The 20,683-nt window shown below is 50.4% G+C and overlaps 1 protein-coding gene across 1 annotated transcript in view; it reads right to left on the reverse strand.

The window, feature by feature from the left end:
* SPTBN4 (spectrin beta, non-erythrocytic 4) overlaps positions 1-20,683 on the reverse strand; it is an 85,272-nt gene that overhangs the window by 12,363 nt on the left and 52,226 nt on the right. The window contains exons 20-27 of the mRNA XM_033158648.1: positions 16,272-16,535; positions 11,770-11,994; positions 10,242-10,331; positions 9,077-9,355; positions 7,507-7,637; positions 6,316-6,520; positions 3,806-4,183; positions 1,698-1,942 (exon numbers count right to left, since the gene is read on the reverse strand). Of these exons, the coding sequence (XP_033014539.1) occupies positions 1,698-1,942; positions 3,806-4,183; positions 6,316-6,520; positions 7,507-7,637; positions 9,077-9,355; positions 10,242-10,331; positions 11,770-11,994; positions 16,272-16,535 (1,817 nt within the window). The remainder of the gene's footprint in view (positions 1-1,697; positions 1,943-3,805; positions 4,184-6,315; positions 6,521-7,506; positions 7,638-9,076; positions 9,356-10,241; positions 10,332-11,769; positions 11,995-16,271; positions 16,536-20,683) is intronic.

Genomic DNA, 20,683 nt, shown 5'->3' on the forward strand with positions numbered 1-20,683 from the left:
TCAATGCAGAATGTGGGCACCCTATATATAGAAAGGAGCAAACCAGGGATATTTGAGGGAGCAGGCTAGCAGGCAGGGCCCATGACTTACATCATAGGAACCAACACAACACAAAACGCTGTTGCTGTGTGTAGGTTTTATTTTATTTGTTTTTCATCTTATATTTTGGAAATGTACACCCAGTTTTTTCCACTTTAATTTTTTTGCCCCCCCCCCAAGAAAGTAGGGCCCTAAACTAGAGCTTCCTTAGCTTATATGTTAATCCGGCCCTGGGAGAGGCTTTGACCTGTTTCCTGCCTCTAAGTCAGGGGTTCCCAAAGTGGGTGGTAGCACCCCTTGGGGGTGGATCTGATTCCTGCCTCGCAGGGCACTGGGCCAGAAGTCCTTTTGGGTGCCTTGCAACCATTCCCTGGGGGAGCTTGGGGTTAGCGGAGGTGCAAATGGCCCCCAGCTGTTGAAAAGGCCAGGGCCTGGCAGTCTGATGGGATGCCAGAGGTAGTAGGGAGGAGATGCCCCCCCCGCCTCCCGCAAAGCTGTGCTCCACCCTGCCGCTCTCCCAGAGCCCTGAAGGAGTGTCTCGACCCCCATCGTTCAGCCCGGACACTGAGGTCCAGCTCCGAGGGCCTTCTGGCAGTTCCCTCCCTGTGAGAAGCAAAGCTACAGGGAACCAGGCAGAGGGCCTTCTCAGTGGTGGCACCCGCCCTGTGGAACGCCCTCCCACCAGATGTCAAGGAAATAAACACTTTTAGAAGACATCTATTTAGGGAAGTTTTTAATGTTTGATGTTTTGTTGCATCATTATTATTATTATTATTATTATTATTACTACTACTACTACTACTACTACTACTACTACTACAGTGGTACCTTGGTTCTCAAACGTCTTGGTTCTCAAACGCCGAAAACCCGGAAGTAAGCATTCCAGTTTTTGAACATTTTTCAGAAGCCGAATATCCGATGTGGCTGTCAGCTATTGTTTCTGGGGTGCCTGCACCAATCAGAAGCTGTGCCTTGATTTTCGAATATTTCAGAAGTCAAATGGACTTTTGGAGCGGATTTAGTTTGGCACTTTTGTTTCTGCTATTTATTTTGCGTGTTTGTTTTTGAGGCTTTTTCGGTTAATTTGTTTTTGTGACTGTGTGGAACCCAGATCAGCTACTGATTGATTGATTGATTGTGTGACTGCGGAAATGGATCAAAGCCTCCCTCCATCCATACAATGACTATCAGTGCAGGTAAGAAAAAAAATTAATTTTCATTTTTATCATCTACAATTGTTGTTCAGTCGTTCAGTCATGTCCGACTCTTCGTGACCCCATGGACCAGAGCACGCCAGGCACCCCTATCCTCCACTGCCTCCCGCAGTTTGGCCAAACTCACGCCAGTCGCTTCGAGAACAATCATCTACAATACTGTCTTATTTATTTTATAGTACAGTACATTGATTATTGCTTTCATTTTATGGATCAATGGTCTCGCTAGATAGTAAAATTCATGTTCAATTGCTGTTTTAGGGGTCGTTTTTACAAGACCAGAATGGATTGATTCATTTTGCATGACTTTCTATGGGGAAGCATGCCTTGGTTTTGGAACACTTTGGTTTTGGAACGGACTTCCGGAATGGATGAAGTTTGAGAACCAAGGGACCAGTGTATTATTATTATTATTATTATTATTATTATTATTATTATTATTACCTGGGCTTCTCTCCCGTGCCAATCTGGCAGATGATGGTGTCCATCCAGGAGATGAGGTCCCGCACCATGTTGGAGAAGCGGATCTTGTCGGTGGTGGTGGTGATGTGCAGGCGGCAGTCCTCGCACGAGCCCAGAAGCTCCTTCCAGGAGCGCAGCACCTCCTGCTCCTTGGTGGCAATGGCCTCGGCATTCTCGCCGGCGTAGACCGTGCGCAGCTGAGCTGCCACCTCCTGCAGCTGCCGCACCTGGTGGGGAGCAGGGGGAGGTTAAGGGGGCAAGAGGGGGCTCACTGGACCCCTGGGAGGGAAGGGGGCCTCGTGGCGCAGGCAGTGCTCTCTCTTCTTGGGCGGAAAGGGGGCAGGGAAGGCGCGGTGTGCTGGATCAGGCCAATGGCCCATCTAGCCCAGGATCCTGTCCTCACATTGCCAAATCCCCCATAGAACCTAGGAATCGAGATAGACTGCCTCTGGGCCTGGAGGTTCCATCAGAACACAAAAAGACTCTGAATGCTGGATTAGGCCAGGGGTGGCAGATCTGGTCCAGCATCCTGTTCTGACAGTGGCCAGCCAGATGCTGAGGATGGGAAGCCTCCAAGCAGGATTCGAGCACCAGAGACCATTTCCCCTCCTCCTGGTATTTGGAAGCGCTGTTGCCTCCAACTGTGGATGGCAGAGCGGAGCGTAATGTAAGATGCAATTATTCTACCTTAAGGAGGCATAGCTTCCCCCAAAGCGTCATGGGAACTGCAGTTTGTTGAGGGTTCATGGCGTGGAGAGTAGGCAGGGAAGAGGAGTCTCCTAATAACTCTCAGCGCCCTTAGAAAACTACAGCTCCCATAATTCTTTGAGGGAAGCCAGGACGGTTTAAAGCAGGAAGGGCTTCTGGATCAGGCCAATTGTCCATCTAGTCCAGCATCTCGGTCTCATGGTGGCCAACGAGATGCACAAAGGGAAATCCACCAGCAGGAGCAGAGTCCAAGAGCAGCAGCCTCGTCCTCTGCAGTGGATTCCAGCAACTGAGATTCGGAATGATTGCTGCCTCCATCTGTGCCATCCGGGGTAGAAGCCATTTGTCCAATCTTGTTTTAAAGCCATCCGAGTCGGTGGCCACCCCTGCCTCTTGTGGCAGCGAGTTCCATAGGCTAAAAATGCGCTGCTTTAAACGTACGATGTGAATGACCAGAAGCTTTTTTACTGAGTATAGTGGGTAAAGAGATACCAAGACAAGATAAAAAACTGTTCATGTATGCAACAACTGCGGCAAGAATTTTGCTAGCCCAAAAATGGAAACAGCATGAAATCCCAACAAAAGAAGAGTGGCAGATGAAATTGATGGACTTTGCAGAACTGGCGAAACTGACGGGAAGAATCCGGAACCAGAGAGAGACCAAGCATTCCAAAAGGACTGGAACAAATTTATATGATATTTGAAAGACAACTGTAAGCAGTTAACATCACTAGCAGGGTTATCAGAAGATTTGCAAGTTGAAATTACTACCTATTCAGGTTGAAATATTTCTTAAAGGACCCCTGACTGTTAGGTCCAGTCGCGGACGACTCTGGGGTTGCGGTGCTCATCTCGCTTTACTGGCAGAGGGAGCTGGCATACAGCTTCCAGGTCATGTGGCCAGCATGACTAAGCCGCTTCTGGCGAACCAGAGCAGCGCACAGAAACCCCGTTTACCTTCCCGCCGGAGCGGTACCTATTTATCTCCTTGCACTTCGTGCTTTGGAACTGCTAGGTGGGCAGGAGCAGGGACCAAGCAATGGGAGCTCACCCTGTCGCGGGGATTTGAACCGCCGACCTTCTGATTGGCAATTCCTAGGCTATGTGGTTTAACCCACAGCGCCACCCGCATCCCTTATGTAATATCTTAGGTATAAGATATAACAAGAATAGGAAAGGAAGTGAAATGCAAAGATGCAGAATTTAAGTTTGTATACCACTAGACAGGAGGGAGGGAAGTCAATAGAAGATAGGATGTTACGTAATGTTATTATATGTAAAAGTAATAAAATTATTATAAACAAAATAAATAAACGTAGGATGTGAATGGGGCCTCCCCCTTACACACACACACACACACACACACACATGCAGAGCCTCACCTGCGTCACCAGGACCTGCACATCGTGCTCAAAGGAGCTGAGCATTCTCTGGAGGGTGCCAGCTGATGTCTTGGCCTCACGAGCCGTCACTTCCGGCAAGCGTTGCTTCTTCTCCTCGATCTGGGAGAGGACGTCCTTGCAGTCGCTGAAGAACTTGTGCAGCTCATGGGAGGCGGCCAGCATCTGCGCCCGCGTCTCCATCAGCTCCAGCAGGTCGGCCCAGGCCTCGTTCACCCCGTCCTTCCACTCGGCGATGGTGGCGGCGTCGGCGTGGCCGTAGTCAATCAGCTCGTCCACCATCTGGTTGACGGCCGAGATCCGCTCGTTCCCGATGCTGCCCGTCTCGCTGGCAAACTCAGTGAACTTCTCCTGCAGCAGCTGCGGGGAATCGGAAAGTTGTACGGTACAACAGCAGCTAGGATTTTACTAGCCCCAAAATGGAAAGAGGACAAGATGATGATGATGATAATGATAATAATAATAATTTTTTATTTATACCCCGCCCTTCTTTGTTTAAAAACTGGGCTCAGGGCAGCTAACAGCAAATATGAAACATTGATTAAAATGCGACTTAAAAACAGCATAAAATACAACATAAATGCAGCATCAATGTCAATAAAATTCAAGATACCAAGGAAAGAAGAATGGCAAATAGGGAGGTTCATAAAAAACTTTTTTTGAAATGCCTGCTCCAAAGGTCTTATCTTACTACACTAGGGATTATATAGCTATATATGAAATTTCATGCATATCAGTTAATATCTTGACCCTCCTCCACCAAAATAGCTGTTTACTTGGCCGTTTTCCTATGTTGTGAAGGCTGAAATTTCAGTTCAGTGGAGCAGGGTCAAGATATTAACTGATATGCTTGAAATTTCAGAGATAGCTATATAATCCCTAGTCTACTAAGATAAGACCCTTGGAGCAGGCATTTTAAAAAAAGTTTTTAATGAACTGTCCTAATGGCAAGTCAAATTTATGGAATACACGGAAATGGCAAAACTCATAGGAAGACTCAAGAGACAATGGTAATAGAGACTTTTAAAAAGATTGGGAACCGTTCATGCTGTATCTACAGAAGTACTGTAAAGAAATGGACTCATTAGCAGGATTGGAGTAAACACTTATATTTAAGAAAACAAATGTAAAGATGAAGAAAGAACAAGTTGGAAACTAATTAAGTGTCAGATATAATTGGAAATATAATTGGCATGAGTTTGGCATGAGTTTGGCCAAACTGCGGGAGGCAGTGAAAGATAGGGGTGCCTGGCGTGCTCTGGTTCATGGGGTCACGAAGAGTCGGACACGACTGAACGATTGAACAACAACAAATAATTGGAAAGAAAATATGGTACGAATAAGTGATAAGAACATAAGAGCATTTAATTAAAAGATTAACAAAATACGAGAAAATAAATTAAGCGGAAGTAACAAACATTTAATGAACCAGAAGGGGAAGCTGAGGGAAGTCATAGGGTGGGGGGATATTTGAATTCTTTTATTATTTTTCTTTCATATGATTTATGTGTGGAATATTAAATTGGAAAACTAATAAAATAAAAAAGAACACTGTACGGTGAGAAGGGAGCCCCCCAGGGTCATCCAACCCAACCCCCCGTGAAGCAGGAATTGCAGCTGAAGTGCAAAGCGGGGCTGGGGGGCCGGGGGGGGGAGAACTAGGCAGAGAAACTGCAAGGCCTGAGTCCCCTGGATGCTGGAAGTGTGCTGCCAGTGGAGCAGAGGCACTCTGTACATGCTCACTGCAGTTGAGGAAAAGCACTAGGCTTTTTAAAAATAATAATAATAGCAAGACATATACAACATAGAGAGCTGCAGTCAATTAACTTTTGCTCAAAATACACCCATGGAAATTAATGGACCTAAGTGAGTCATGGCCATTGGTCTCAATGGGTCTACTCTGAATAAACGTTAGCTGAACACAACCCTTAATTTTTACATATCTTCCTTTGCTTCTCTGTCCATAAGACTATAACAATAATAATAATAATAATAATAATGATGATGATGATGATGATGGTGGTGTTATTATTTATATCCTGCCCATCTGGCTGGGTATAAATCTGCAACAAATCAATCATAAATAGATAAATAAATAAATAAATGGATAAATATTTAAGACATTTCATATATATATATTTATAATATTTTACTGATTTTGCAAAAATAACAAAAATAAAACAATAAGAATACAAATTCATAACCAAAAACAGAAAAGTTGACTTCCTCCTAGACCCATTATTTGTCAACATACTGCGTGTCCATTGTAAATTAAAGAACCATTAGAATGACTTATAATCCATTCATCATGTAATTACAAGTAGTTCTAGAATCTTGCTAACGTATTAACCTGTGTACATTGCTTCTGTATATATGAATATTCAAGACATTTCACAAGGCCTGTATAAATAAAACTAAAGCTGCTCTTGTGAACCGCTTTGAGGTCTGTCTGGTTTGTGGCCCCTCTCCGCCCCCCGCCCCCCTTGTCTCACCGTGACGTGTTCGTAGTCCTGGCCCAGCTCCGGGGACCCGGCCACCACCTCCTTCTCGGCGATCCAGTGCTCCAGCTCGTCCACCTCTCGGCTCAGCTGGTAGAGCCAGTACTGCTGCTCCAGACGGGCCTTGTGCGCCTCCACCAGGTCCTTCAGGGAGACGTACAGGCGGTCCACTTGCGACTGGCGCCGGCTGATCTGCTCGCTGCCGGGAAAAGGACCGTCAGAGGGGCCGGGCGAGAGCCGCTTTCCAACATGCTGATACACCCCTGCTAAACATCGCAATGTGCCGATACAGTCAGTGGTGCCTTGGTTCTCAAATGCCAAAAAACCCAGAAGTAAGTGTTCTGGTTTTCGAACAATTTTCAGAAGCCGAACATCCGATGAGGCTGTCGGCTATTGTTCCCGGGGCACCTGCACCAATCAGAAGCCGCACCTTGGTTTTTGAACATTTCGGAAGTCAGACAGACTTCCCCAATGGATTACGTATGGCACTTTTGTTTTTGAGGCTTTTTCGGTTCATTTGATTTTGTGACTGCGTGGAACCCAGTTCAGCTACTGATGGATTGATTGTGTGACTGCGGAAATGGATCAAAGCCCCCCATCCACACAAGGAGGTGTTCTGGTTTCCGAACTTTGCCTCAAAAGCCGAGCGTGCTCGTGAGCTTCCGTTTTCACTGTTGTGCAGCAAATTTGAGTTCCCCACATAGTAATTAAGGCTTCCTTCCTTCTGTTTTTTACCCTTGCGCAGCTCATTTAAGTCGTCATCCCCCATCAGTGCAGGTAAGAAAATGTTTTAATTTTAATTTTTATCATCTACAATACTGTCCTATTTATTGTATAGTACAGTACATGGATTATTGCTTTCATTTTATGGATCAATGGTCTTATTAGATAGTAAAATTCATGTTCAACTGCTGTTTTAGGGGTTGTTTTTAAAAGTCTGGAACGGATTAATCCATTTTGCATGACTTTCTATGGGAAAGCGCGCCTCGGTTTTGGAACACTTTGGTTTTGGAACGGACTTCCGGAAAGGATGAAGTTTGAGAACCAAGGGACCACTATATCATGATATGGACTTCAAACCAGGGTATCTCGCTATATTGCCCAGCCCTAGTGGGGAGGGGGCTAGGGCCTAGTGGGGTGGGCTGAGAAGGGGGCAGGGAAGGAGCGGGACGACAGCTGGCCTACCTGTCAGGGTGCCCCAGCTCCAGCAGCGCCCGGCACTGTCGCGACAGCTGCGCGATGGTCTCGGCGTAGTTCTCGACCGTCTGTTCCATCATGAGCTGTTTCTTCAGGAGCTGGAGAGTGCTCTGCTCATCCTGAGAGGATGGAGGGGGGGGAGGTGTAAGGACGCCTGAAGAGCCAAAGGGGAGCCCACCCAGCCTCCTCTTCTCCCAGTGGCCTGAGATCCTTAAGGACCTAGGAATCCGGATAGACTGCCTCCGGGGCTGGAGGTTCCATCAGAAGGCCCAAGGGGGACATAGAGCTCAACATCTGGGTTGCACAGATGACTCAGTGGGAAACTTGTAAGCAGGATTTGAGCACCAGAGCAAACTGTGAGGTGTGATACGTAAGTAGCAGTCAAGTACAACATTCCTTGTTTTCCTAGAGTGGACATGCGGGGGAATGTTTGGTCCAGCCAGTCAAAAACTTCCTGTTTCCTCTTGGGCTGGGACAAACTTCCTCTTGCATGTGACTAGAGGTGACCGTGGCCTTACCTGTCCAGGTAACAAAAGCACAGGGCACGCAGCACCTCTCTCCTCTCTTTTGGACTTCAGCGTCTCTTTTGGACTTCTCTCTTTTTGCCAGAGGTGCTCTGTTGGCTTTTCAAAGAGACTATCTCCATATGGGATAGACTCATATGCATATACAGTGGACCCTCCAGATACGAATTAAATTTCTTCCGGGGATCCGTCCGCAACCCGAAAGTCCATAGAGAGAGGCGCCGCTTCTGTGCACGTGCATGGCGCAATTGAGCGCTTCTGCGCATGTGCGCGCAGCGGAACCCGGAAGTATACACTTCCGGATTTGCCGCGTTCGTAACCTGAAAGTTACGTATCCAGAGCGGTACGTAACTAGAGGGTCCACTGTACTTTTGTAACTATGTCTGCCTTCAGAGATCCATCTGCGAACTGATGGTGCTGTGACTAAACTACTTTTATATACCTTAAATAAGATTGTGGCGTGTTTATTCTTTTAAGAGGGAAATAAGAGATCTTGCCAGGAATCTATACTGAGAAGCTTAAACAAGTTTGCAACCAGCTACCTGCTGTGTGTTTAAAGGGAAATGTAGAGCCTAGGGCGGGAAGGTAAACGGTGTTTCCGTGCGCTGCTCTGGTTCGCCAGAAGCGGTTTAGTCCTGCTGGCCCCATGACCCGGAAGCTGTACGCTGGCTGCCTCGGCCAGTAAAGCGAGATGAGCGCCCCAACCCCAGAGTCGTCCGCGACTGGACCTAACAGTCAGGGGTCCCTTTACCTTAAAGTTATGGAACTTGGCAGTGCAAGTTAGGAAGGATATTAATAAACAAGATATCCTCTCCAGCCTCCCTGAACATTCCCACACAAACCCCCCTCTTAGAAGCCACGGAGGCTTCTCCCCCATGAATTTATCCCGTCCTGGACCAAGGGATGGGGACTCATCCTGCCCAACAAGCGTCTCCAAAGGCAGCACCCTTGGGCAAAGCTGCCCGCCTCTCCCCCCGGCCCAAAATGTGGGGATCCCCAGGCCCGTCTCCCCGCTCCCCCTGCCCTTTCCCCACCTTGCCCTTTTCCTCGTTCATCATGAAGAGCTCCTGCTCGCTCAGCCAGGCCTCCACCTCGGCCACGTCAAAGTAGAACTGCTCCACCTGGTAGGTGGCGTCCAGCAGGTGCTGGCGCTGCTCGGTCTCTTCCTGGAGGGCGCCCCACATCTCCGAGAGCTTCTCCAGCAGCAGCCGCACGGGGTCCACCTCGGGGGTCTTGATGGTGGCGATGCTCCTGGCGCGCTCGAGGACGTCGTCCATGCGGGGCTGGTGCACCTGGATCTCTCGGCGGAGGTTCTGGCGACCGGGAAAAGGGAGAGGCTTTCAAATTAGGATCAAGTGTTTTTGAGGTTTACACCGGTACCCCACTGGTCCTCCATGGAGCTGAAGGTGGCTTTTGTGGCTCTTCCCCCTTCGTCATTTAATCCCCACAACAACACCCCTGTGAGTTAGGCTGGGGTGAGAGTACGTGACTTGGCCCCCAAGGTCATGGCCAAGTGGAGGATTTGAAGCCGGGTCTCCTAATATGACACTCTAACCGAGGGCCAGATTTAGGTTGGATGAGGCCCTCAGCTACTGAAGGTAATAGGGCCCTTTCTATGTCCAGCTGTCCTTTGTCCACAACAAATTGTCACTGTTGTGTTGAATATATGCTATACGGTAATTTATGGACCTCATAGGTATCTCAAGCCATTTGCACATGTTCCCATGCAACCAGTCCATGCAGAATGTAGGCACCCTATATATATAGAAAGGAGCAAACCAGGGATATTTTAGGGAGCAGGCGGGGCCCATTACTTACATCATAGGAGCCTACACAACACAAAACACGGTTGCTGTATGTAGGTTTTATTTTATTCGTTTTTTATCTTATATTTTGGAAATGTACATCCAGTTTTTTGGGGGGCCCCCCAAGAGAGTGGGGCCCTAAGCTATAGCTTGTTCAGCTTGTATGTAAATCCGGCACTGCTCTAACCAGTACACCGCACTGTCTTTATATGGTGGCGGCGCCTCTGAGTTTGGGGCTCTCCTAGGCCACCAGCCCCTGCTTTTCTGAAGGCCACCATGGCAACGTCCAGGACCAAACAGGCTCCCCCCATTGTTCTTCCCCCTTGTCCTGGGGAAAGGGGGCTCCCCAGTTCTTCCCACAAAATCAGCCCCCCCCCCGGCTTCCTCTTCGCACCTGGTTCTTCTTGATGAACTGCTGGACCGTTTGCAAGTTGCTCCCGTGATCCTTCAATGTGGCCAAGGGAAGCCGGTCCTGCACCCAGATCTAGACGTGAGTGGGGGAGAAACACAAAAGTGCCCCCCCCCGGTGAGTACAGTTCCTAATGGGCATCATTGGGGTCAACAGAGGCGGAGGAGGGACAGCTCCCCTTGGCATCGGAGCCAAAGCACAGGTGGAAAGAGGTCCCATCACATTTGGGGGAGAACAAAATAAAAAAATAAAAAAAATTCTTTCCAGTAGCACCTTAGAGACCAACTAAGTTTGTTCTTGGTATGAGCTTTCATGTGCATGCACACTTCTTCTGTTTTTAACCTTCTCACCCCTTGCTTTTTCCTGTAAGACCAATTGCAGTCGTTAACAGTCGTCAACAGGTTTACCACAGCTATCAGCCTATTGCCCATTCCCACCACCCTTCTGAGTCATACCCCTCCCCACTCTCTCACTATATACAGTATATGGGTCTGGTGACTTCCGTTTCAGTGTATCTGAAGAAGTGTGCATGCACACGAAAGCTCATACCAAGAACAAACTTAGTTGGTCTCTAAGGTGCTACTGGAAGGAATTTTTTTATTTGTTATTTTGTTTTGACTATGGCAGACCAACACGGCTACCCACCTGTATTTGGGGGAGACTCATCGCTTCTCCCCAGAGACCCCTTACTCCCAATTCCTCTATTTCCAGAAGAGAACGTGGCCACCTTCCTCTCCCTGCTGCTTGGCCTTGGCTTGGGGGGGCGGGCTGGCAAGTGGAAAACTGGCCCGGTAGCCTGCTCAGCCCAGATTTTTAGGCCCTTGGTTCTACATGGCTGCAGGAGAGCAGCTGACAAAGAGCCCTGTGCAGCCTGAAAGCTTGCTTCTGTGGGATGTAATCCACTGAGAGCAGTCAAGTACAACATTCCTTGTTTTCCTAGAGTGGACATGCGGGGGAATGTTTGGTCCAGCCAGGCAAAAACTTCCTGTTTCCCCCTGGCTGGAGCATCCTTCCTTTGCATGTGACTAGAGGTGGGCATGACCTTACCTGTCCAGGTAACAAAAGGACGAGTCTCTTTTTCACTTTCTTCTTCGTTTGACCAGCTTCTAGCCAGGACTGCTCTGCTAGCTCTCAGCTAGCAGAAGCACTGGGATTATTCCCCATATGGGGTAGATCCGCATGTACATATTTGTAACTAAGTCTGCCTTCAGGAATCCAACTGTGAACTGATGTGAGCAAAGGGATTCAAAGGAATTTACCAGGAATGCACAATTCAATCTGAGCCAGGCTGAATTGTATAATAGTGAGAGGCTGACACGAGCCTGCAACCAGCTATCTGCTGTGTAAAGGGGAATGTAATCTCTGTTAAGTAATGGAACTTGCAACGCAAGTTAGGAAGGAAATTAATAAACAATACATCTCTCCTGCCTCCCTGAACAATCCCACAATCGGAAGTGCTCCCTTCTGACTGTCTGGTTTCAGATTTCCCCCCTTCCCTCCGTGCCCCACTTACGATCTCGTCCTCCAGGTCGTGGCTGACTTGGTGCACCTCCTTGGAGGCCAGCAGGATCCTCCGGCGCTCCTTGAGGGGCTCGATGAGGCGGACAATGCGGGTGCCCACGGCGTTCTGCCGCTCGTCCACCATCTCCTTGCTGGTGGCCTCCAAGGGCAGAGCGGCTACCTGGGCCTGCAACTCCCCCACTTCCTTGTACCATTCCTCCACCTGCGTCTCCATCGTCTGCAAGACAGAGAGGAGGAGGAGGAAGAGGAGGAGGGTGCTGGGCTGGGCCAGGAGGGGCTCTGCCAGTGGGGTGACGGGGGTGGCCGCCCACCCTGGAAGCCCGGGAAGAGGCAAGTGCGGGCAAAAGGCAGAAGGGGAAACTCCTCTCCGTCCATGAACTGGACGGCCCCATCTCCTCCAAGCTCTCTGCCGGGTCCCTTTCCATGGGGCTGGGTCTCTCTCTCTCTCCGCGGTGGACCCTGCCCCTGGCTCCAGTTTGCATGCTCAAAATGGGAGGCCTGGGCACCGTTCTCAGGGAACACCTGCACTCCCAGCTCAAGCCAGCCTGACTTGCTGTTGGCATCCCCCCTCCTCCTTGGGAGCCATGGTGCAGACAGGGTCTTGGGCAGAAAATCCTCAGCATCCTTGGGGATCTGTACCTTCCAGGGACCCTAAAATCAGAAGCCCGGAGAATGACGACGTCCTGTCCTACACCTACAGAGCAACCTGGACCTCCATGCTCCCCTGTCTGCATGGCAGCAGGATCAGGGCCATTGCCGGTGCATTTGCTGAACAATGGCTGACCCACATGCTTGGGGGTGGTGGAAGAGTGGTATGGATGGGGGCCTGGCAACCTCCAAGAGCCTTTCCCCCTGGCACCCATTCACCAAGCGCAGCGTGTTGGGAAGGGGGCTTGGCGCCATGGAGGGAGCAGGCAGGCAGGCAAGCGTTTCTTGGCAGCTGGCGAAAGTTCATGGGACACATGAGAAAAAGAAGAAACCAGATGGAGGAGAAACACGGGGGAAGGGGGGAGGAGATGGGGGGGGGGTCTCCGTGTCTGTGTCCCCCCCCATTCCATCATCTCCTTGGGGAAACGGGGGTTGGGATGGGGTGGGGTGGGGGGAAGGAAAGCAGAAATGCAAAAAAGGCGAGACCGATGGAGTCAAAGAAAAGGGCTACTGTACCGCCATGCAGTGTGATGAGACAAACCGCACGCTAGGATGTGATGAGCAATGGCGGCCTCTGCACTGCCGGGGGCTGCTGGGGAGGGAAAAGGGAGAGGTTGGAGTGAGGGGGGAGGCGGCTGGCCGGCCAGCCCCCCCTCCTGCCGGGGCCGGGCTGCCCCTCACCCCCCCAGATGGCGCATGGCTCCCAAGGGGAGGAGGGGGGAGCAAGGCCCCGGCCCCCACAGCCCCAGGGGAAAGCAGCACCCGCTGTGCCCCCGAGAGGCACCCACTCTGCCAGACCCCTGTCCAGTCAAAGCAGCAGCTGTTTCTCTCCTACCCCCCCCCCCATTCAGCTGCCAAGCCCCACCCAAGGTCTGAAAACAGGAGGCTGTGATGGCCGCCAACCTAGAGAAATGGAAAAGAGACTAAATCATAGAAAGGAAGCATCTCAGGGAGGAGGGCCCCAGGCCCACTTTCTTCCTCACAGCTCTAGCTTTCTGCGCAGAAGGATCCACACAGGATCACTCACTTCCCTTCAACGCAGAAAACTGGCGTGGCAGGAAGGAGGCTGGGCTGGAACCCTCATCCTTGAGATGCTAGCTGTCTATTTGGCAAGGCATTTCTTTGTACGGAAGGACAGCCCCTCAGCTCCACGCCAGGAGGGGTCACCTGGGGATGTGGAGTGTGGGGCCATCTTTAGGCAGATGCCCCCCCTCTTCCAGCACAACTCAAGAGAACGTCAGAAGTTCAGAGTCTGGAGATACAGTGGTACCTTGGTACTCAAACGCCTTGGTTCTCAAACGCCAAAAACCCAGAAGTAAGTTTTTTGGAAGCTGAACATCCGATGTGGCTGTCGGCTATTGTTTCTGGGGTGCCTGCACCAATCAGGAGCTGCGCCTTAGTTTTCGAATGTTTTGGAAGTCAAACAGACTTCCGCAATGGATTAAGTTTGGTGCTTTTGCTTTTGCTATTTATTTTGCGTTTTTGCTTTTGAGGCTTTCTTTGTTCACTTATTTTTGTGACTGTGTCGAACCCAGTTCAGCTACTGATTGATTGATTGATTGATTGTGTGACTGCAGCAATGGATAAAAGCCCCCCATCCAAACAAGGACTATCATCAGTGCAGGTAAGAAGAAAAATTAATTTTAATTTTTATCACCTACAATACTGTCTTATTTATTGTATAGTACTGTACATTAAATAGTAAAATTCATGTTAAATTGCTGTTTTAAGGGTTGTTTTTAAAAGTCTGGAACGGATTAATCCATTTTGCATGACTTTCTATGGGAAAGCGCGCCTCGGTTTTGGAATGCTTTGGTTTTGAAACGGACTTCCGGAACGGATGAAGTTTGAGAACCAAGGGACCACTGTATAATGGAGCAGAGCAAACACCTTGGAGCTGAATCATGAGAAGGCAGAGCTGCTCCAGGACTGGGGACCCAACCCTAAAGATGCAGGTCTGGGGTACTTCTGGAATCGGGGCCCCCAGGACTTCTCGGGTTTTGGTGGTGGCCAGATCTCTTTTTCCAGAGGTGCCTGCTCTAACCCTCCGCAGATCTGGCCACAGGGATGGCAGGCTGTTCTTGTGTCCCTCCCCTCTGGACTACTGCAATGCACTCTGTGTGAGGCTGCCTTTCAAAAGGGGGGTTCAGGAACTTCAGCTGATTGAGAATGTGGCTACCAGGCAGGAAGGGAAAACAGACCCCTCAAAACGGACCCCCTTGCTTTCCGATGAGATTGGAAGCCCTTTGAGCACCAGGGTCTTGGAAGGACTGCCCTTCCGGCCTCTATTTCCTGAATTTCTATCCCACCTTCTTCCTCCAACGAGCTCAAGGGGGCGTATCCTTGGTCTTCCTCCTCCTCCTTTGTTCCCCACAACAACTCTGTGAGGTCGGTTACGGCTGAGAGAGGCAGCAACTGGCCCAAGGCCACCCAGTGAGCTTCATGGCCAAGTGGTGACTCGAACCCTCGTCTCTCCCAGGTCCTAGCCCAGCACTCTAACCAAAACTGTTGCCTCCCATGTCAACCTGCACGTTTGCCGAAGTCATCAGTTGGGGGCCATCAATCTCAAAGCCCACCTTGTCGGGAATGGGAAGGGGGACCCTTTGTGGTCAAACCCGGGCTCTGAAACGCCACCCCTTCGAGGAAGGTTCACTTCGCCTGCCAATGGCCAAGGTTTGGCTTGCCAGATCTGCCTCTGGACACAGCACAGACTCCGCCAAGATTTGAGCGGATGCCTGACTTGTGTTGGGGCTGCTACAATTTCTTCCTGCCATGTTTATGGAACCTATTTCTGTGTCACTGTTGTTGTGCATTTGGGGAGTCGGGGTTTTATTGTTCTTGTTAACTCAGATTTTATGGCTTCCTTATTCTATCTCAGCAGCCTCCTTGGACTGTTTCCCCCAGGAAAGACGAGTTACAACTTTTCAAATGAGGAAGGGAAGGGATGTGAGCTGAAGTGGTCCAGCTCCCAGGCCCAGCTGATCTCCCCCGTGAGCACAGCGTCCCCCAAAGGGTACAGCGAGGCTGGCAGGACCCAACTCTGGCCACGGTCACGGGGGCAGCACGCAAGGAGGCACAAGCCCACGGCCGGGGCATCAGGCGTCTCCCTGTGCCAGGAAGGGATCCCTGGCATGCGAAGTTTGTACAGCGCTGCGGGTTCAGGAGATGCGGGGAGACCGAGGTGCGGAGATGAAATGGTGGAGGCAGCCATGCTTCTGAAGCCCAGTTACTGGAAGCCACAGGAGGGGAGAGGGCTGCTCTTGGGCTCGGATCCTGCTCGAGGGTTTCCCATGGGCATCTGGTCAGCCACTGTGAGGTCAGGATGCTGGACTAGGCGGGCCCATTGCCCTGATCCAGCAGCTAGGCACTTAGGTTCTGATGGAGCCTCCAGATCAAGAGGCAGTCTGTCTCAATTCTTAGAGGTGTTTGGCCACTGCTGGATTAGATGGGCCTCTTGGCCTGATCCAGCAGGCTCTTTTATGGTCTTGTGGCTGGGGGTCTGGCTTGGCCTGGCTGCTATGCAAGAAACCCCCCCCCCCCATCCTTCCCAGTGCCCCACTAGAAAGCAGGGGTGGTGTGGAAGGGTTCGATGGGGAGGTTAGCCTGACTCTTCCTGGTGATGGGGGGCTCACGAGCCGACAGCAGGTGCCTGCAGACCCCCCACCCCAGAGTCACAGCTGCACAGCCAGTATTATGTGTGCTTCACTGGAGAGGGCAATATTCTGCTCCCCACCCCATCCAGGAGGATCCATGCCAGTCCCCCGGAAACCCCTGCCTCTTCCCAGAGCCCCCGCCCCGCCAGCCACATGGTGCCCCAGACCCCCCCCCAACCCCTTCGAGACCCACCTGGAGCTTCTTGAGGTTGCTGTTGACGCTGGCCAAGTCCGGGCCGGAGTCCACCAGGTGCAGCTGGCTCTCCATGCACAAGAGCCGCTTGTCGAGGTCGGCGTAGCTCTGCACCAGGTGGTCGGCTTTGGTGGCCTCCAGAAGCTGCCGCGCTTTGGCCTGGGTGGTGGACTCCAGCTCGGCCCAGCACAGGCGGATCTCGCCCAGCTTCTTCTTCACCGTCTCGGCCAGCTCCGGCTTCTCCGCAATCAGCTGCTGGCCTTCCTGGGGACAGAGAGTTGGGAGCCGTTTGCCTGCGCGTCCCGAGGACCCCAAACCCTCTTTGCAGAAAGGGATCCCTCCCCCTGGCCTGTGTGATCTGGGAAAGGCACACACTTCCTGCAACAGCACTCAAGTTGTTCTGCTGTTTTATTTGGGGTCGGGGGGCAAAATTCCACACACAAGACAAGGCCCTGGAGATCCGGAACTCCCTGCCACTGGACACCAGGCAAGCAACTTCCCTGTACTCTTTTTGGCGCCTCCTAAAAACATTTTTGCTTAGATAAGCCCTCCCAGATATGTAGAATGATGTTGTCTGTTTTAATGTGTTCTTAATTTATTGCTGATTTTATCATTTGTTTATTTATTAGGTTTATATAATGCCCTTCAATGTAAGATCGAAGGTGGGGGGGGGTGTTTCCACGGAATAAAATGCAGGATAAAAATAAGTAAATAAGCGAGGCAAAACAGCAAAGCAATAACTCCTCCCCTTCCCACAAGCTGTAGAATATTAAAAGGCTGTAGAATATTAATCAGCCAAAGGCCTGGTTGAAGAGGAACATTTTCGCCAGGAGCCTTAAAAGATATAATGGCTTTAAAGAGCTACTTTTGCATGCATATATATATGTGTATATATCTATATATATCTATCTATCTATATATATATATATATGTCTGCTTTGAGTTCTTTTTTTTTTACAATCAAGCAGTGAATACCTTTCAATAAATAAATAAGAAAAAAGGAGTAGACAGTCTTAATGCTCAGCTACATATCAGACAGGGGAGCCCAGTGTTTTGTCTCAGGGACTACTGCAGAGCCCCATGGCATCTCTGCCACCAAAAGAGCCATTTTTGCCAGTGGAGGGCAAGGCAAGGGATCAGAGCCTGCCATGGTAGCTGCCTGGCCTGTGAAGTGGCCTCCCCACCCCAGAAGCACCGTGGGAAGGCAGCCAAGGGGAAACAGAGTCCCAGAAGCCCCAGAATTTATTAAAGCCCAACGTGTTTCACGAATGCAAACTTCCTTCCTCAGGGGAAACCTCTAAACCAGGAATAAACTCTGAACAAAATTGTAACCAAGCAGCCATTACGAAACAAGAGAAAAATAAATGGATCTATTCTGCGTTTGTCAGACCACATCTGGAATCCCGTGTCCCGTTCTGGGCGCCACAATTTAAGAAGGATATTGATAAGCTGGAAGGTGTGCAGAGGAGGGTGACCAATATGATCAAGGGTCAGGAAACCAAGCCTGATGAGGAACGGTTGAAGGAGTTGGGGCTTTTTAGCCTGGAAGAGAGGAGACTGAGAAGGAGATATGAGAGCCATCTTCAAAGATTTGAAGGGCTGCCACATGGAAGAGGGAACCAGTTTTGTTTTCCCCTGCTCTGGAGGGTAGGACTCGAACCCATGGCTTCAAGTCACAAGAAAAGAGATTCCGACTCAACATCTGGAAGAACTTTCTGACAGTAAGAGCTGCTTGAGAGTAGACCGGAAGGTGGGACTCTCCCCTTCCTTGGAGGCTTTTAAACAGAGGTTACGGATGCCATTGCTGTGGTTCCTGCATTGCAGGGGGTTGGCCTAGATGACCCTTGGGGTCCCTTCCAACTCTACGGTTCTATGATTCTATCTTAGCAGGGTGGGGGGGGGAACCCCCACAGAACAACTCTGCCCTTTAATTCTCTGAAACATTTGCCAGCTCAGGAGGTTTAAAAGACACAGTAAGGCCCCACCCTGCATGCTATTTATAGAAGGCAGATTCCATAAAAATCAAAAGGGATCAGTGGATCCACCCGGCTTTACTTGTCCTCTTCCTCCAACAGTTAGACAGGAATGAGAGGTGTAAGAAAACAGTTGCCATCTTTGCTTACTTTGCCAAACATTTGCAGAAAAAGGAACAACTTTTCTCCTCTTCTCCTCTTGCTCTTATTCAGGGTGGTAGCAAAGGGGTTTGTGTATAAGTGGAGACATTTTTGCAGTTGTATATTATTCTGCCTGTTGTACCTTCTAACTGTGTATGTACTTCACGGAACATTTACAAACCCGAAAGGCTCAAAGTGCATTCGGGGAGGTCAAAATTGACTCCCAGCTGAAACTAAACAACTGTCTCGTCTTACATTAGCGATTTAGCTCGTTGCAAAACGTAGGAAATTATTCTGTTTTGACGGACTGAATGTTTCACGAAGGGGCAGACTAGGCAGAAAGGCTGGACAATCATTGCCTAGGCGGGATTAATCGTTTGGTGATGGCAGAAATCCACTCTGCGCATGTTCAAGGCTGTCAAATGCCATCTGGTAACATATTCTCTCTTGTCACCCAGTGAAACCCAGCATCGCCCAACAGGCGCTGAAATAGTTGTCTCGTTCACATCAGCCAGAGAGGCCTCACTTTGTGGGGGAACCAGAGGGGCACGATCCCCTGAACACCATTCCTGCTCCCCTTGCAATAGCTCAACACCATTCATCCCACCCCCCTTGTGCTGGCTCTTTGAGGGGGCCCAGCTGCCCACAGGGCAATCCCAGGAGTGGCACAGATGCCACCCTCTGGTCCCCACCAAGGCGTGAGTGTCTCCATGGCAACCTGGCAGCCATAACCCTTTACAGGGGAGGACGCCTCCACCTTCCTGGCCAATAGCGAAAGGGCTCTCGCTCAGCTCCCACCTGCTTCCGATTGCGCCCCCACGTTCAGCCCAACAGGGGCAGGGAAGAGAAGAGGGAAGCTCCATCTCAAGCCACAAACATGCCGAGTTCTCCTGGCCTCTCAACATTGCCTGCCAAGTCCGAAGACTGGCTGCAGGAGCCGTTTCGCAATGGATCTGAGTGATCTTCCAGAAACTCTGCAGAGCAAACACAAGCAGCTGACTCTCCTCCTTCCCCAAAATGCCTCTTTTGCTCCCCTGAAAAGCCAGAGACTCCCACACTCTTGGTCGGATCCCCTGGCAATTATCGTCGCCTCCCCTAACGCCTCCTCACCCCCCAGCCGGATTGATCAATATCCCTCCCCCAATCTGGTCGGGAGCCTGGGCCTCCGAGAAGCCTCCAAGCCGCCATCTGCATGGGCTGCCGCTGTGAGAGATCACAGGGTGGCGTGTTGCCAACAAGAAAATGCCCAGCAGGCCCCAAACGTTGCAGGAGTTGTCACCCCAGCAGGCCTCCCTCCCACCGCCTCTCCGGCGCAGATGGAGAGAGTCGCTTGCTCACTACCCCCTGAACGCAGGCGTTGCTTCTCTGCAAAAACACACTCACAAGCCGAGGCCAACAACCATCAGATTCCCACCTTGGCAAAGCAGCGGCTGAGGATTAAAAAATGCATCGCCACCAAAAACACCAGTACCGAGAAATGACAGACAAATCATTATTGCTGCTGTAAAATTTATTTATATCTCCCACAAACAACACAGCTAAAATATAAAAAGCTAAAAACATGACCGTTAAAAACATGACTCTAATAAAAAACCAAATCTATTAAAAGGCAGATATTGAAAACAACATGGCACTGTTAAAACCCCTTTCTCTCTTAATTTTTTTTTTTGTTGGAATAAGAAGTGCTTCACCTGCCAGCAGAAGGACAGCAAGGAGGGAGCCAGTCTGGCCTCTGCAGGGAGAGAGCTCCAAAGTTGCCTGGAAGGAGCCACCACCAAGAAGGCCCTCTCCAGCGTCCCCACCAAGTGGATCTGTGAAGGTGGCGGGACAGAGAGAGAGGCCTCTCCTGGAGATCTCAGAGCCCAGGCAGGTTTGTATGAGGGAATATCGTCCCTCAGCTACCCTGGGCCAGATGGCCGGATGGCAGGCCGGATAACACACCAAGAACTTCTTAACAAGGAAGGTGCCACCGCGGTGGAAACTCCTTGCTCTGCAAACCCACTAAATCTGGTGCTTCGGAAAAAGAGGGAAATCCTTGGTGCCAGGAAGAGACATACACACACACCACCTCCTCAGGGCCACAAAGGCTTCCTTCCAGCATTAGGCTGGAGAGCGAGGCCTGATGGAGAGCTGCCTTGGACAGAAACAGACCGTCAGTCCATCTGCAAGGTCTCAGGAAGAACCGCAGGGGGGTGTCTTTCCTAGGCAACAGGGTCATCCGAGGGCCAGCTGATGGAAAGCAGGTCAGAAAGGAGGCAGTTCCCAGGTCACTCCAAGCCAACGCCAGATTTAGGGCAC

Source organism: Lacerta agilis, chromosome 8 (genome assembly GCF_009819535.1).
Source record: "Lacerta agilis isolate rLacAgi1 chromosome 8, rLacAgi1.pri, whole genome shotgun sequence".
NCBI classification, from domain to species: domain Eukaryota; kingdom Metazoa; phylum Chordata; class Lepidosauria; order Squamata; family Lacertidae; genus Lacerta; species Lacerta agilis.